This window comes from Augochlora pura, chromosome 3, assembly GCF_028453695.1.
Source record: "Augochlora pura isolate Apur16 chromosome 3, APUR_v2.2.1, whole genome shotgun sequence".
NCBI lineage: Eukaryota > Metazoa > Arthropoda > Insecta > Hymenoptera > Halictidae > Augochlora > Augochlora pura.
Window position 1 is genome coordinate 14482010 of NC_135774.1, and position 16486 is coordinate 14498495.

Genomic DNA, 16486 nt, shown 5'->3' on the forward strand with positions numbered 1-16486 from the left:
ACTTCCAATCATCAAATACTTCCTGCATTAATCAAGAATTATTTCCAAATAAAACAGCATCGATTTAGCTATATATTTATTCAAATATAAAACAGAAAATAATATGCATCGTTGAACAAAGTTCAACAAATTCGCAACTAAAGCGCGGACAAAATCTGTCCCGTTGTAAAATATATTTTCCCGTAATGAATTATTGTGAAAACAAGTCACAATGCCAGCAGTCTACATTTGTTTAACAATTATACAACTATCGCATTTTACACTGACATAAAAAAAGGAAATCCGTCAACCACCTCTCGCGAAGAAAGCAACGAGCATAAGATTTCTCGCTCGAGAGCCGCGATCCAACCAACAAATTCCGTTTGAGACATGTTCGAGGCGTCGACGACCAAGTTCGGAACGAACGTCGCGTGCGAGCGAAGCGCGCGATCGCGAATCGCATGGCAACGTGCGTGGTGCTCCCGTGCAATCAAATTCAAATTTGGTGGCATAACGGCCGGGATGCCCGCGCAGCCGCGGGAGCGCTGTCGGCGATAAAGATGTCGCGCGCGTCGCCAGGCCGCGCATGCGGGAAACAAGAATTTCGTACGGCGCATCGAGAAAATAGTCCCGCTCGAGAAAATACGACGATCGCGTCGGAGAAACTTGACACTCGTGACAGTGGTTTGGCGACATCCACGGTACCTTCGGCGTACGTTCTATCGCCTTATCGCCTGGCATTGGTGGAAGCGAAGGAATCGGAGCTGGAAATTCTCGCCTTGGTGGAGTGGACAGGGTAGCGGTCGGTGCGTAGTAGGCGCGAGATAATCAAAGGGCGCGGATATCACTGCGCGGCACGTTGTGGAAGGAAGCAGAAACCGAGCACTGGCAGGAAGTGGGTAGAAGGGGGGTACGTCGTCGAGCCAGTTGAATCGGTGGTGGCTACATGTGGCTGTCCGCCGGCCGCGACCAGGAGACGTTTCCTATCAGGGCATAAGAGTTTACGAGCAGCAGCACAGTAATCGTCGATAAACAGCCGCAATCATGCAGATGGACTCAATGGCGGTGCAACTGATCCAGGTCCTCGAGAGGACCGTCTCGTCAGGTGAGCACTGTTCGATCAATCGTACTTCTCCTCCGCAGGCGACATCACGAGACCGAGGATACCTGTTTCCCGAATGTTCCACGTTATTTATCCGATGTCTCGCTCGGTTTAGAACGATCCTTTTAAACACGATTTCAACGATCGTTCTTTATCCCCGTTCGCACGACCTTGCCTGAGAAAGTAACGTCCAGCCGCGTGCGCGTCCCTTTTGTGCTCCGTCCGGTGAGCAGCACCTCGCGATCGCATCCAGTTTAATTAGTTTGGACGGGTCGTCGGTCATTTTTTTAGCAGCCAAACGCTGGCGTTCGTTTAAGATATCGTTAGGCGAGAATCTTGTTTCGGATTCGGCCCTGCTTGGCTGTTGCTAGGTGGCTTTGTTCGCGACAGGAAAAGTATTGTCCCGCGGTGACGGTTACTCGAAACTGCACGTCCCCGTTGTCGGTTGGCACGGCGCGGGTATCAATGCATCGTGCCTCTCTAACCTCTATCCATCACGCGAATTTTTGCAGCGTGTCGATTTGAATCGTTTTTCGCTGTAACAAGTCGACGATTTACGCGTATATTTCTTTCTTTCGACCTTGCGATCGAGAAATTTTTACCCGGTTTATAATAACCTAATCTTATGTATCTTTAAACTATCTTATCTCGTGCGTTCTCACTCTCACTCGGTTTCACTATCTCTTCATTTATTTATCTATATATATTTTTACGTTTCTTTTGCCTTTCAATCTCGCTAAACTTATTAATCTTTGCCATTTCCCTCTAATCTTTTAATAAATGCTGGACATCCAATTGCCTCTTCCATTCTTCGTTTCTTTCAATTCGAAATAATCAGGATATTCATCTTTGGACCAAGTTCATTTATTTTTCATTCTGTTTTCTTCTTTATTTCTTCTTTTTCCAGTATTTTCTTTGTTTCATCCTTGTTCAGCTTTAACTTTGTCTCGGTCAGATGTTTCCTCTTATAATAGATTTCTACTAGACAATAGCATGATTGATATTTTGCAATTACAGATAAAAATCAGCTGGAAGCTGCACAAGATTTCTTGCAGCAAGCAGCGCAAACTAATCTCGTAAGTTATTCATCGTAAATAGGAACTACTTCATTACGGAGCAACGGTTCTCAACGGTCTGTTTGATTTTTTCAGCATGGATTTATGCAACAACTCAGCGCCGTGCTGGTTACAGCCGCAGCAACTCCTGTTGCCCGTATGGCAGCAGGTCTGCAACTCAAAAATCAACTCACATCCAAAGACCCCCTCTTGAAATATCAGTATCAGCAGCGCTGGTTGGCAATTCCAGTTGAAATCAGGGAATTTATTAAGAAAAATGTAAGAGAATAGTGTCTCGAATAAACAAATTAATGGTTCCGCTAGAATGTAAAGTATAGGGTATGTAATGCCATGTTGGTTTATCGATAGATTTTGGGAGCTCTTGGAACAGAGAACAACAGGCCAAGTTCAGCGGCCCAATGCGTGGCATACGTCGCTGTCGCCGAATTACCTGTTGGTCAATGGGGTAATATTATTCAGTTACTAGTCCACAATGTCGCTAATCCGAGCAGCACCGAAATAATGAAAGAGGCAACGCTGGAGGCAATTGGATACATTTGTCAGGAAATCGAAAGCGATGTTTTGGTACCACAGTCTAATCAAATTCTCACAGCGATCATTCACGGCATGCAGGGATCTAGCACTTCGCATAATGTTCGCTTCGCCGCTACGAGCGCGTTGTATAATTCTTTAGAATTCACCAAAGGAAATTTCGAGATAGAGGTTGGTATCTTGTAAAACACACTACATCCCTTTAGGTTCGTGTCGGACGGTATTCCATAATTCCATCGCGTTTGTCTTTACAGAGGGAGAGAAACTTTATTATGGAGGTAGTATGCGAAGCGACTCAGTCGTTGAACACTCAGATCAAAGTAGCTGCTTTACAGTGTCTTGTAAAAATTATGTCTTTGTATTATCAATACATGGAGCCCTACATGGCTCCAGCACTTTTTCCTATTACTTTGGAAGCCATGAAATCGGATATCGATGAGGTCGCACTGCAAGGAATTGAGTTCTGGTCGAACGTTTCCGACGAGGAAGTCGATCTGTCTATGGAAGAAGGCGAAGCGTCGGACGGAGGCAGACCACCTGTCAAGGTGTCGAGGCATTACGCGAAGGGTGCTCTGCAGTACTTGGTACCTGTCTTAATGAAAAAGCTTACCAAGCAAGAGGAGTTCGACGACGAAGACGATTGGAATCCCTCGAAAGCAGCTGGAGTGTGTTTGATGTTATTGTCTACATGCTGCGAGGAGGCTATCGTTCCACATGTTCTTCCATTTATCAAGGACAACATAAAGAGCGCCGACTGGAGGTATCGGGACGCTGCGTTGATGGCATTCGGTTCGGTCCTCGGTGGTTTGGACCCTGGAACGGTCAAACCGCTGGTAGAGCAGGGCATGCCGACGTTGATCGAGTTGATGTACGATGACAGCGTGGCCGTAAGAGACACGGCGGCCTGGACGTTCGGTCGTATCTGCGACATCATACCGGAGGCAGTGATCAACGATACGTACTTGAAACCTCTGCTGGAAGCGTTGATAAACGGCTTGAAGGCGGAGCCACGCGTGGCGGCAAACGTTTGCTGGGCGTTCACGGGGCTAGCAGAGGCCAGTTACGAAACTGCCGAGAACTCGGAACACGGAGAACAACCGGATACGTATTGCATGTCCGAGTACTTCGACTACATCGTTCAGAGACTGTTGGAGACCACGGATAGACCGGACGGTGCCCAGGCTAACTTAAGGTCGGCGGCTTACGAGGCCCTGATGGAGATGGTGAAGAACTCGCCCCGCGATTGTTACGTGACCGTGCAGAAGACGACGATGGTGATCCTGGAGAGGTTGCAGCAGGTACTGCAAATGGAATCGCATATCCAGACCCATTCGGATCGAGCTCAATACAACGATCTGCAGTCACTGCTCTGCGCCACCTTGCAATCTGTGCTCCGCAAAGTCACCCCGGAGGACGCTCCTCAGATATCCGATGTAATCATGATGGCTTTGCTCTCCATGTTCAACTCGAACTCTTGCAAAACCGAAGGCGTGCAAGAGGACGCCCTGATGGCTGTGTCCACTTTGGTGGAGGTGCTGGGCGAAGGTTTCCTCAAGTACATGGACTCGTTCAAGCCGTATCTCGTCCTTGGACTGAAGAACCACGCCGAGTATCAGGTGTGCTGCACCGCGGTAGGTCTGACCGGTGACATCTGCCGGGCCTTGAAGAACAAGATGCTTCCCTACTGCGACGAGATCATGACTCTGCTGTTGGAAAATCTCGGCAACAACACGGTCCATCGGTCCGTGAAGCCTCAGATATTCTCGGTCTTCGGCGACGTCGCTCTCAGCATCGGCCCCGAGTTCAAGAAATATTTGGACGTTGTCCTGCAAACTCTAGCGCAAGCCTCCCAGGCGACCGTTGACAGGAGCGACTATGACATGATCGATTATCTGAACGAGCTCCGAGAAGGTGTACTCGAGGCCTATACTGGCATCGTTCAGGGTCTCCGTGGCGATGGAACGAACCTCTGCTCGGACGCTGCGGTAGCACTCGTGGAACCGCACGTTCCCTTCATCATACAGTTCATCACGTCGATAGCCGAAGACCGGGAGCACTCGGAAGGTAATATCACGGCCTCTGTAGGTCTGCTGGGTGACCTGGTCATCGCCTTCGGGGCGAAACTGTTGCCGATCGTGGAGACTAAACCGCTCACCGATCTTCTGGAAAAGGCGAAACGATCGCGCAACCAGAAGACAAAGGCTTTGGCTATCTGGGCGTCCAAAGAGGTTCGGAAACACCACATCGCTGCCAACTCGACGTCCAGTTGGTGAGTAGATTTATTTTTCTATTACCCCCCTCTCCTGTACGTTGAACCGTCGGTGGTTGTTCTCCAAAGGGTACAATTTCGATGCTATTGGACATCCTGATATTATTTGTTATTTAAGCAACCAGGTGCTGGAGCAAAGTTCTTCATGGTCGAATTCAACGAACGCTCTACAAAGGCTGAGAAACATTGTTCAGATCGACGATCTCAATATCAATTTTTCAGGGTCATTGATATGTACCTTTTGGTAAACGACTACCGAATCACTTTCTCGTGTGAACGATGTGTGGTGAATGTACGCTCATCTTTTATTCGTGCCGATTCATGATCGATTAATCGCTCGTCTCATCCATTCTCGATGCCCTTCTCAAGATTGACACGGCCGTTTCCGTCTTTGCGGCGTGTTCATTGATACGGGCGGGATTATCAGTGACAGGCAGTCCTGAACATCAGCAAAGACAAAAGAGAAAGAGGGATGGGGGGTGGGCGCGCACGCGCGGGGTAAATTAACGGTTAAATTATGGGCGGCCCCCCTCGTATTCGACTTGATAAAGAAAGGGACCTTAAGTAAATTAGCGGAAAAAAAAAGAAAATCAAAAAAAGTATAATTAACACCGGTGGGCGACGGTTATTGATATTTGGCTCGCTTTTGTTGTTTACAGATCACCCCACGGTTGTACTGTCGTGCAATTTGATTTGACTAGAAAGCTATCAAACACAATACAAAGACAACAAGATTGGATGGTGCGGATGCGAGTTGATAGATGTGCGTGAGCGTTCCGAAGCGATGACGATGATGCGGTGATGATGAGTCTGCACGTGTCCCTGTCTGGCGACGGTATATTCCGAGTACCGGCGCACAGAGCGCAGCCCATTGGTCGAGATTTCAAAAACATAAAAAAAAAACGCATAACATAACACGAGAGAAATAAGAGTAACGCAAGTGAGAAAGATAACGAATATAATAATGAATAATACCTGTCTGCCTGCCGGATGCCGAGAAAAAACCACGGATGATGAGGAGTGCAAGTGGATATGTTGCTGATGAATGAAGGCCAAGGCCGAAGCCTGCCCGAGATGTTCCGGTGATGCAAGTATGCCTGATAACGAGCCTGGGGCTTCTACCCGCGTGATTGAGAAGTTGCACCTGAGGGAAGGACGACCTCGATGGACGGTGATCGTGGCCAGTGAGAAAGAGAGAGTGAGAATGTGAGAGAGAGAGAGAGAGAGAGAGAGAGAGAGAGAAAACGAGAGAGCGCGACGGAGAGAAAGTGATGCGAGCGGAACGCGTGAGAATGAGAGTGAGACACACCAGTACAGGGAGACCAAGAGAGACTGCGGAACCTGATGACGATTATGATGAGGATGAGTGTCTGGGAACAATTGAACGGGAGAATGTCTCTTTTTCCATGTTCTTTCAGTTGTTCAGTCTTTTTTTTCTATGAGAAACACAGACGATGTATGTATGCGTGAGAGGGAGAGAAAAATACCAAGAGGAGTATGATAGCGAGAGTGTGTTGTACAAATAAAGAATCGTTGTCACCGTTGAAAGAGGACGTGTTCGAGTGATGAGAGAGAGAAAGTAAATTATGTTGATCACGTAGCGAGGCTGTAGCTAGTGGCTAAAAGCCCGCGAACGTTGTACAGCGTGTTTCCGTGACTTTTTTCCCCGATTTCTCGCTCGAACGATCGCCATTGCTCGTTGGAGGAATCTACGGGAACAATTATGGTCGTCTATCGACCTGTATGCATGTCGAGATATGTGTATTCTCGATTGGGCGAGGGCAAACACTGTTTATATAGTTGCTTTTCGGAGTGCTGCTTGACTGTCGTACATGCCGATGCAACCGAGTGTTTGAGCAAGAGAGAAAGAAAAATAGAGAGAGAGAGAAAGAGAGCAAGAGCGAATGAGTCGAAACGAGAGAAAGAAAGAAAAATAGAGAGAAAGAGAGAGAGAGAGAGCGCGCGAGATAATTAAGGGTAAGAAAGGGATGATCGAGTAACTGGCAGAAAATGGTCAGCTTCGATGGAACCTTGATGACCCCTGGTCCGATCGTGCTGCGCGAGAATCGAAATGAATCAGTTGTAGTATGACGATGTGTATGTTATTTTTACCCCCCCGTACGTGAATGTCCGTTGCTGTTGATTAATTAAAATTAATATTTTGCTGGCATAAGTTATTCAGTTGTACCGGAAGTCCTCGTTCGGCCTGACGAAAGTTCGGAAGAAACCAAAAAACAAAAAATACGATTCAACGATCGAGACCCCGACTATCCTCATTTAACAAGTACATCCACGCACACACACAAACATAAACACACACACATCCGAGATCCTGCGACACAGACACACGATTTCACGTGGTCACCGTCATCGTTGCCAACGAAAAGAAAAACGTCGGCTGATAGCTTTTCGCACTGCCATTATCGGGACGATAATCGTACAATTTTTGAGAATTTTCTTCCTGTCCCACCGACGCTCGTTGATCGACCATAATTAGAGGAGATCGGTCTTCCGGGCTTATTGATCAGGGGACGGCGAACAATCGAACGATCACGGTGACCGCGTAAATCCGAGGATGGTGATTGACATGATCTAGTCCGTGAATCGTCAGCCACGATTTGTCCGAGGAAGAAAATCAAATTGATAGACGAATTACCCCGAAGCTCGGACATTTTGGATTAGGTCATCTCAAACGTGTCTCGCGCGAGAGCAGCGCAGCCCCTTCTTCCGTGGGAGATGTCGCGTCCCGAGACGTCCCCGGAAGCGAATCTGGGACGCCTCGAGGACATCTGAGGTCACAATAAGTTTCTATTCTTTGTGGCCGGGGCTCCGACAGCTCGAGGCTTAGACCGTCGCGTTATTTAGCAACATTTTACACGAAAGATTAACCGGACGGTCGGGCCACTCTAATAATATAAAACGACGTTGCGTCACGTGGCTCGAAACGTGGCTGTGGTAGTGCCATGCATTCCAAATACTTTGCCAGCACAACACACACTTACACGAATATATATATGCATATATAGAGAGAGACAGACATATACACACTGCGACTGAACACATTCGAGATTTCGATCGTTTCGTAGCGATTCAATTCTTCTACGTTTTTCTCTGTTTTTCGGGGAACCGCCTCGTTCCGTGTGACGTACTCGTACAGGAAAAAAACTCTCACACATTCACAACACCGACAGGAGCGCGCGAGCGTATACAGAACCGCGGTTTAGGCGAAAATTTGTTGCCAGTGTTTAGCAGCCACCGATGTACCTAGGGGGGCGGTTCGATTGGAATAGAGAAAGCGTTTTCGAACAGCGATGGGATTATTATACGAAATATGAAAAAAAAGAGTTATTTGCATTGGCGTGGCGGTGAACGGGCAACCAAAACAAAAGAAAGAACAAGAAATGGGAAAAGGGAATTGATTGCGGGACGACTGAACTACAAAAAAATAACGAAACGAGAACAAAGAGAAGAGTTTTTATTAAATTGATTATCTTTTTTACGATTTTACATATCGAGGATGAAAACAAAGTCTCTGCTCCACGTCTGAGTATAAATAAATATATATACATATATAATTTTTTTACTGTTAACGATCGATATTGCCAAACTTAGCGTGTAAGGGAAACAAGAGGAGAAGAAGTCGATCTAGTTTTTAAAAAACACAAAACGTTTGACGAACTACAAACACAGGGGTTGGGGGAGAGAGAAAGAAAGAGGGGGGAATAAGAGGGAATGGGGTGAAATCGTTTTTCGGCGAGCCACTGGCTGATAGACTGGAGCCTAATAACCTTGATCTCTTTGCCGTTTCGCGCGAATTCGCCGTAATTGTTTCAGCGTGCCGTTCTTCTTTCGATTTTTTTTTTTTTTTTACTGTACTTCATTTTACGTTACGGAGGATCCTTTCGAAAATTTTCTAACCGACGAAACACGCACGGTGTCTTCCACTTTACCGACGAAAAAAGAACCACAAGAAACCTCCATAGAAAACAAAAAAATGCAGCTTCGTTCCGATATTTAATCGCGAATCAGATATACATATATATTATATAATATAGAAACACACGTATATATAGCGTCACTGTCCTCGCTGAACCCTGTGCCGATCCGTCGACAAGAATCGGCCCGAATCCCGTAAATAAATATACGAAAAAGACAAGAGAAAACAAAAGATAACGAAGAACCCAAAAGAGAAAGAAAAAAGAGAAAATGAAACGCCGAGGCGAAAACTATCCTTTTTATTTTACATTCCACGTAGCAGAGAGTATTGAGGGAAAGAGAGAAAGGGTGAACGAGATGCGGAACGGGAGAATGAGGGAGAGAAAGGTATATATATATAGATAAAAAAAAAGGAAGAGAGAGTGTTCGATAAAGAGAGTGAAAGAGAAGAACCACGACAGAGAGAGAGAGAAAGAGAGAGGAGTGCAGTGTTTTTCGCAGATATGATACCGGAACTCGCTCGCTCGTGATTCCGACTCGCAAATTAATTATATTTATTATCTCGCACCGAATCCTTCGTTTGCATTTGGACAATCGAAATTTATTATATCCACTGCGCAACGAATTAGAACAGCGTTCCCTTTTTAGGAGCCTGTAGACTTCGAAAACTGTGATCGAAATTCGACTCCATTGCTCAAGCGTTTGCAAAATTTCCTGGCTGTTCCGTTTCTATCGGCAGAGAACCGTGGGTTTGTTAATTTTTTTATTCGTACTAATTGTTGACACGGTGGTCAGAATATTGTAAACTGCGAGACACTGTAAGTGAACACAGATGGATTATCGGCGTTTTGGAAACTTTATCGACAAGTATTTCGTACTAGTAACACATTCCTTTAAGTCTCGAACGGTGGATCTGTTTGACGGAAATATAATCGAATGCATTTAGAATTATTTACAAATTTATTTATTGTTCTTCTTCGACATGTTTCTCAGGTGTTCTTAAAACACGTGAGTTGTTCTAATAGATCTTTTAACGAAATTCGCGAAAATTGAAATTCGTTTTACGAAAAACTAGTCAATGCACAATTAATTTTTTTCCTGGGACGGAAATTGATCCTAGCTCTCTCTGCCGTCCCAGCGTTGACCGGCAGATTTTTCTCTTAGATAATCGTTTGCTAGAGAATTAAAACTTGATTGTCCGAGGATGCGGTGGAAGGATGAAACTCGTTGCGAATCGCGTGATCAGGTGCGAGGCAGTTCGTTCGAGATGAGAATGAAAGAGAGAGAGAGAGAGAGATTGCGAAGAAGATGGTGTGCGTCGTGGAAACGTGGAAGGTTGGAGGCGAGGAAACTAGGAAACGAAACGCCGGTCGTGCCGTGAACGAAGTGAGATGCTAAGTGAGACGAATACAAAAGGGTGAAAGAGGGAGTGAATGGGAGAGAGTGAGTGAGAGAGAGAGAAAGAGTGAGCGAGAAGAAAATTATATTATATACGCGACTGTGATCTTTTGGAGAGACTCTCGTGTGCGAGGGGTCGATGTTCTACCTTGAAAGGCGGCGCGGCTGTAGCCGGTGGTTCTCGCCGGTCCTCCAAGCATGATCTCTTAATCCTCGAAAGATCGTCGACAAAAAAAAAATCCTCGTGATCCCGAGCGCTGACAATTTCGCTCCTCCGACGGTAATTATTTTTGTCTATTCACTGGCGAGACGTGGCGAGTGGTCCACGCACTCTCGGGCTAGCCTAACGCGCACACTAATCGTTGCTCGGGGTCATCGAGACTTTCCTAAATGATTCGCGGAGACGCCAAGGTGCTGAGCGCGTCCGCCGTCTGTCCGCGCGAGCTCGGGCGGACCACGTTGTCGCCCCGGGAGACCAAAACCTTGCACCTGTTCTGATTCGGTTTTATTCTTTCAGAGGAATTGCTCATGGCAACGATGCACGCGTAGAGAATCGAATTTTCTGCGGCGACTAGAGCGTTTACACGATTCTCAATTGCATTAGGGAGATTTTCGAGGGGCGTGATCGAAGGGAAAGCGAACCCCATCGAGACGGTTCGCCGCGTCCGTGCGCATCGGTCCGCCAAATCTCGCGGGGCTGCAGATGTCGCGTGCAATCGTCGATCCGACGGAAGCGTGATCGCGCGACGAGCTGGATCACGTTTCTGTTAAATCGATCTCGATTCGGATACTCGCAGCACGATGGAATTTGGCGGACAGACGCGCGAGGGATGCGCGGAGTCGATCCGTGCCAGCAGCTTCGACCGATCGCGAGGGAAACCGATGGGGTTCGATGCTCGGTCGCGCGTCGTGTTATGGGATTTCGCTTTACACATTAAGACATATCAAATCGTATAGGGGCGACGCGTTTCGCCGCGCATCGTGCGAGCTCGCGCGGACGTCGCGCGGACCCGTAATTTTCGCACCCGCGGAGGACCGCCGGGGCCGCGCTCCCCGGATGAAAAAAAACTCATACACGATAATACTTTATCGAACTATTAGTTGTTAGCCTTTTCATCGTCGAGACTCCTAGAGTGCGTGCGATGCTTCATAGGGAACGTACGTGAGAGCGTAATTAAGTATATGTATAAGCATTATTAAAATAAAAATGAAGCGAGAGAGGGAGGTGAGCGTGTGCATTACGCTGTATCAGTGATGATGTGCGCTGTGAACGAGTAAGAAATCACAATTATACCGATGATGCGGTGTGCTCCGTGGGTTGCGAGAGCGAACGAGAGAGAGCGGGAGAGAACGTGAGAGAAAGAGAGAGGATGAGAGAGTAAGATAGACGAGACGAAGAGCAACAAAACAAGAGAGAGAGAGAGAGTACGTATGACTGCTAATGTGTGCGAGCGCGAGAGAGACGGGGAGATAGAGTAAAAGAGTGTAACAGAGAGAACGAGAGAGTCTGCGAAGAATGACGTCGAGGAGTTGGCTCGTGATTCGTCGTGAATCGCGGCGTCACTATTCACGGGGATGGGAAATTTGTAAAGTGAAAAAGTACACGTTAAAAAACCCGGGGGGAAAACGACGACGATAAAACGAAGAGGAAGATGCAAAGAATGGAAATAAAAAAAAAAACAAAGAAACAAAGTTATATAAATTTTGTATCGTGACGCGGTCTGAAGTTCGGAGAGCTGTCCGCGATCGGGATCGTGATCCGCGCGGCGGTCGCTGAAATCTTTTAAGCAATTTATAGACAGAGAACAGACGCACTAAAGTACAGTATAAAGCAAAAGAGAACGGGGAGCAGAGGAGAGAGAGAGAGAGAGAAAGAATGAGGAAAAAGGTGAAAAGATAAAAGCAGATCACGAAGTTATTTTTCGAGAGATTTCAGCGACACCGTCGGACTCTGCTGCTGCCGCTGCCGCCGCAACCGCTGCTGCTGCTGCCGCAGCCGCTGGCAAGCAGCTGTCTCTCCTTTCTTCCGATATCTCTCGCGAGACCGCGGTGCCGTTGTACGTACGAGACAATATTTTCGATAATATTTTTTAAACGATCGAGTCGCGAAACACGAGGCCAACGCGTAGAGCTGTTGTGTTGTTCCAATGCGTCAGAGGTGGAAAATGTTGCACGGTAATGGGGGGAAAATAAAAAAAAAAAAAATAAAGCGTGGATGATCGATGCCCGCGCGAGAACGCCTACTACGTGTATACATGTGCGTGTGTATGGATGTGGTGATCCTCTGATATTTTTCTTCGATTATATTTCGAGCGGATCGATCGCCATTGCCGTGCATTATATCCGCGCGATAACAAAGCAGAAAAGAAAACTAGCGAAGAAAAGCGAACACAAACAAACAAACGATAAAAAAAAATCGAAAACATAAAATAGCAAATAGCGAAAAAAATACAAAAAAAGGGAGAGAAAGAGAGAGAGAGAGAGAGAACAAAAGCGAGAGTGAGACAAGTGAAGAGAGAGAGAGAGAGAGAGAGGGGTGAAAAGAGGGAAGACAAGAGCGTGTGAGAAGATTGAATTTTTTGTCGCGATGCGGTTATATATATATAAAGAGAGAATTTGAGAGCGAGAGAAAGAGTGAGAGAGAAAGAATGCTGCTGTCGAGTGCTGCCGATCGACGATCGGGCCAACGATTTATGATTTACGCATGCGAACTATTCGGACTATGATACGTGGGGCTGAAGCAAAAGAGAACACGACAAAAAAAAATAACTAATCAGAATAAACGACGAGTGTTGGATGATGGGAGTCCTGTTTAGCCTGCGAATATGTAATTTGCTCACCCTCTCCAATCTTTTTCCCCTGCAGCTCGATTACTCACATCGAATCGCCCTTCTAATCGGGACCTTCAGACAAAAAGAGAATGCTAACGAAACGATCAAGGCCTATTCTCGTATCGTTCGATTATACGTAATCCGAAATTAAACAACGACGATCGAAAGAGGACCATGAACACCCTAAATTCGAACCTAGAACATTTAAAAATATTTTTTTCAACAAACTGTCCCGATGTAGTAAGTATATAAAATTTAATTTGCTACCCCTTTGGCCAGAGTGTCGTTCCTTTACAGAACTTCAAAATGGCCGCAGTAATTTTTTGAAATTTGCAATCGACTTTTCAGAAGCATTTTTCTAGATCTAGGTTATGTAAGATCTATAGAGATCCAGTTTATGGGACCTGTAGATCTCGTCGTTTTTATTCAATCTCTGACAATGATAGACAATGCTTTGAGAAAATTTGAATCGATTTAAGTAAGGGTTGAACTATCGTCATTCGTCGAACTATCGAATCGAGTATTTCTCTGATGGGTGATAGTCGGTCGCTTTCGATCGCCGCACGAAAAGTCGCGATCGCCAAGAAGATGCCTCTCGATGCACTCGACAGATTATTTTTCCTATCGATACGAGATCGAGGTGTTGGATGACGGGGGGGTGTGATGCTCAAAAGAAACTCACTCATACTGGAGCTTTATTTTGTTAGACGACGAGAGACGATTCCGCGATCAGGCGATTTCGCGTGAAATCGTAGAAACGGGAGAGGGTGCGGCACGCACGAGGTGTCCAATCGTGTTTACTGCACGTTTCCTTTTTCGGTTTTTGCTGCGTCAGAGTCGTGTGATCCTGCGAGGAGCCTGTGTTCATTGTGAAAGATTTCCAAATGACAACGACTATGTGACTTCGGCTGTATCGCTTGAATCTGTGTGGCAGAGAGCGATCGTGGAGTGACTGGGGGAGAGTGGCGAATCCCTTTGGAAGAACAAGTGTGCTCGAGAACGTGTATGATCGGTCACATTAATGTCGGAGTATAAACCGAGATAAGGGTCCGGTGAAGAGAGGGCCGTCGCGGAGAAAACAATCGCGCGTAAAATTCAAAGGTCGCGCCCGAGCGCGAGAAAAAAAAACACGATCGGATTCCGCGGCTTTCGTTTCTTTTTCGTTTTATTTCTCTTCTTTCTCGTTTCTCCCGCCTTTCTTCCACTTTCGGCCAATTGAAATCGCTTATCTCGGATCCGCTCGGATCTGTTTACGAGCGCCAGATCGGTTACCGCGCGAACATTAATGTGGCTGGCTGTACTCCTCACTGTGTGCAAGAAACACCGATTAATTGTGAATCGCCAAGCGACTGTGCCATACGATATCATTTCGACTTGCTAATTAACGTCGCAACTTCGATTCGCCGTCTCGACAGAAACGGAAACGAAAAGAAGACCATTTGGCTGTCCGAAAAAAAATGTAAAACGACGCGCGTCTCGTTCGCCGATTCGGGAAGAAAACAAAACAAAACAAAATACGAGACCCGTATACAGCAGAAATCGGCTGGAACGCGAATTGCTTCCTCGCGATTGTCATCGCTGAATTTTCTTTTTCGTTCCATTTCTGTTTCGCGAGAACCTACAAACATAAAGAAACAAAAACACATACACACAGAACAGAAAACAAAATTCGAACAATCGATAAAAAGGAATTAAAGAGCCGAGATAATTGACCGTGAATAAAAAACCAATTTGAATCTGTACACAAGCAGTGACGCCATTATTACCAGTCCGTCGCTCTTGCATCGATGCTCTTTCTCCCTCCTACTATTTTGTTTTTTTTTCTTTTCGTTACTAATCGTCCGCCTTGACCCGTCGCGTACGATTCGATAAAAGCTTGATCGACGACCGAAACCGGTGGAAAATTTATCGGGCCGCGGCGACGCGAAACTTTGGACACCCGGTCGACGGAAACTCACAATTGCCGCCTGATCTTTTACTTCATCAATTGGATTAGTTCGGATCAGGACGAAGCCGTACGCTTCGTGATCCCGTGAATTCCCGTGATCGTTGATGCCGTACGAAAATAGAAAAATCCTATCACATTTTCACCTACCAGCTGCGTCTCAATCATCCTACGTGGGGACAGGTGCTACCAAAAAGCGTGGGGCCCCGTTTCATTCGTCGAGAACAAGACAGAGAATTTTCTAAATTCTGTCATCCTAAATCATAATTTAAAATGAAAAATTTAGCGTCTCATAACTCACAAGATTACCTAAAAATATTCAGTCTTTATTTACCGGAGTTAATATAATGATGAATGAACTAAACGATCCCCTAAAAGAATATATTCTACTTGTTAAAACAAAGGAAAACAGAATAAAAGATTCTATTACTCAATTTATTATTATATTAACTTTTACTTATAAAAGCGAATTTTCGGGTGATTTTATGATTACTAGACGCACTGTATTTCATTTTAGAGCCAGGTGCATAAAAGTATAATGTATGCAGTCGGGAACCGCCGACGGTTTCTAAGACAATTTCGTAGAACCGGTTCCGCATATGGAAGGGCTAGCTTTCGGCATATGGAAGGGCTAACCGTGTCGGCGATAGTAATCGAAAGTTTATCGAACGCCGATCGATCGGACGATCCGAGGATGGAAGTCACGCGGTGTGTCCCGAAGAATGAATCGCGGCCGCCACGCAGCATGTGTCAGCAGTGTTCCTAATCTGCTCTAAGTACCCTTAACCCAATTGAATTAGAAGGGCAGACCCCACGGCACGCGTCGCCGAAGTCGCCGTCTCTCCGGCATTTCTTCGATTTCCTTTCCCGCGCGTGAAACGCAGCGCGATAGTGCGTGCGCGAGATACCAGTCTACCATTAGTGAAAATCGTTCCCGAGAGTTCCCTTCGATCATACTTGATGTACTATATCCGGGAGCTGAACAATATCGGTGTGTTCGCGATCAAGATCCCGGAGTGATTCGACTCGTGGAATTGAGTTTTAGTGAAACGGCTCGCAGGAGTTCCCTTTCGCGCGTCGTCTCGGTGTCCTGTCCGCTTTCGAACTCCGTCGGTGCGTCGAGCGTCGAGGATCGGTAGATTCGAAGAGAGCAGCGTCGCGTCGCCGATCGAGCACGGTGAATCGCGGCCGGGAACACCGTGCGTGCTCCTAATTCATCAGACACTTTTCGGTCCGTTTCTTTACCAGAACTTACTAGACCGGCTGCGAGTGCTGGCAGGCTATCGAAATACGTTTTACCCGGAAACGACGTGCCCTGTGGGTCCGCGGAGGACGCCGTCAGGGTCGGAAGAACGTCGGCGAGGGGATACGCCAGGATGGAACAAATGGTACACCGGTCGAACCGTTCACGGAAGGGAG

The 16486-nt window shown here is 46.5% G+C and overlaps 1 protein-coding gene across 3 annotated transcripts; it reads left to right on the forward strand.

The window, feature by feature from the left end:
* The first annotated feature begins 555 nt into the window (after positions 1–555).
* Positions 556–16450, forward strand: Fs(2)ket (Importin subunit beta Fs(2)Ket). Of its 3 annotated transcripts, none has more exons than XM_078176751.1 (6): positions 556–1084; positions 2099–2157; positions 2233–2415; positions 2506–2859; positions 2943–4957; positions 16316–16450. In XM_078176751.1, coding segments are annotated over exons 1-6 (2673 nt in total). In that variant the 5' UTR covers positions 556–1023; the 3' UTR covers positions 16317–16450. The 3 variants fall into 3 exon arrangements, with proteins under 3 accessions (XP_078032877.1, XP_078032875.1, XP_078032876.1); XM_078176750.1 differs by lacking the exon at positions 16316–16450 and adding an exon at positions 5617–12778 and having other exon boundaries at positions 558–1084; XM_078176749.1 differs by lacking the exon at positions 16316–16450 and having other exon boundaries at positions 2943–4961.
* Positions 16451–16486: the final 36 nt, after the last annotated feature.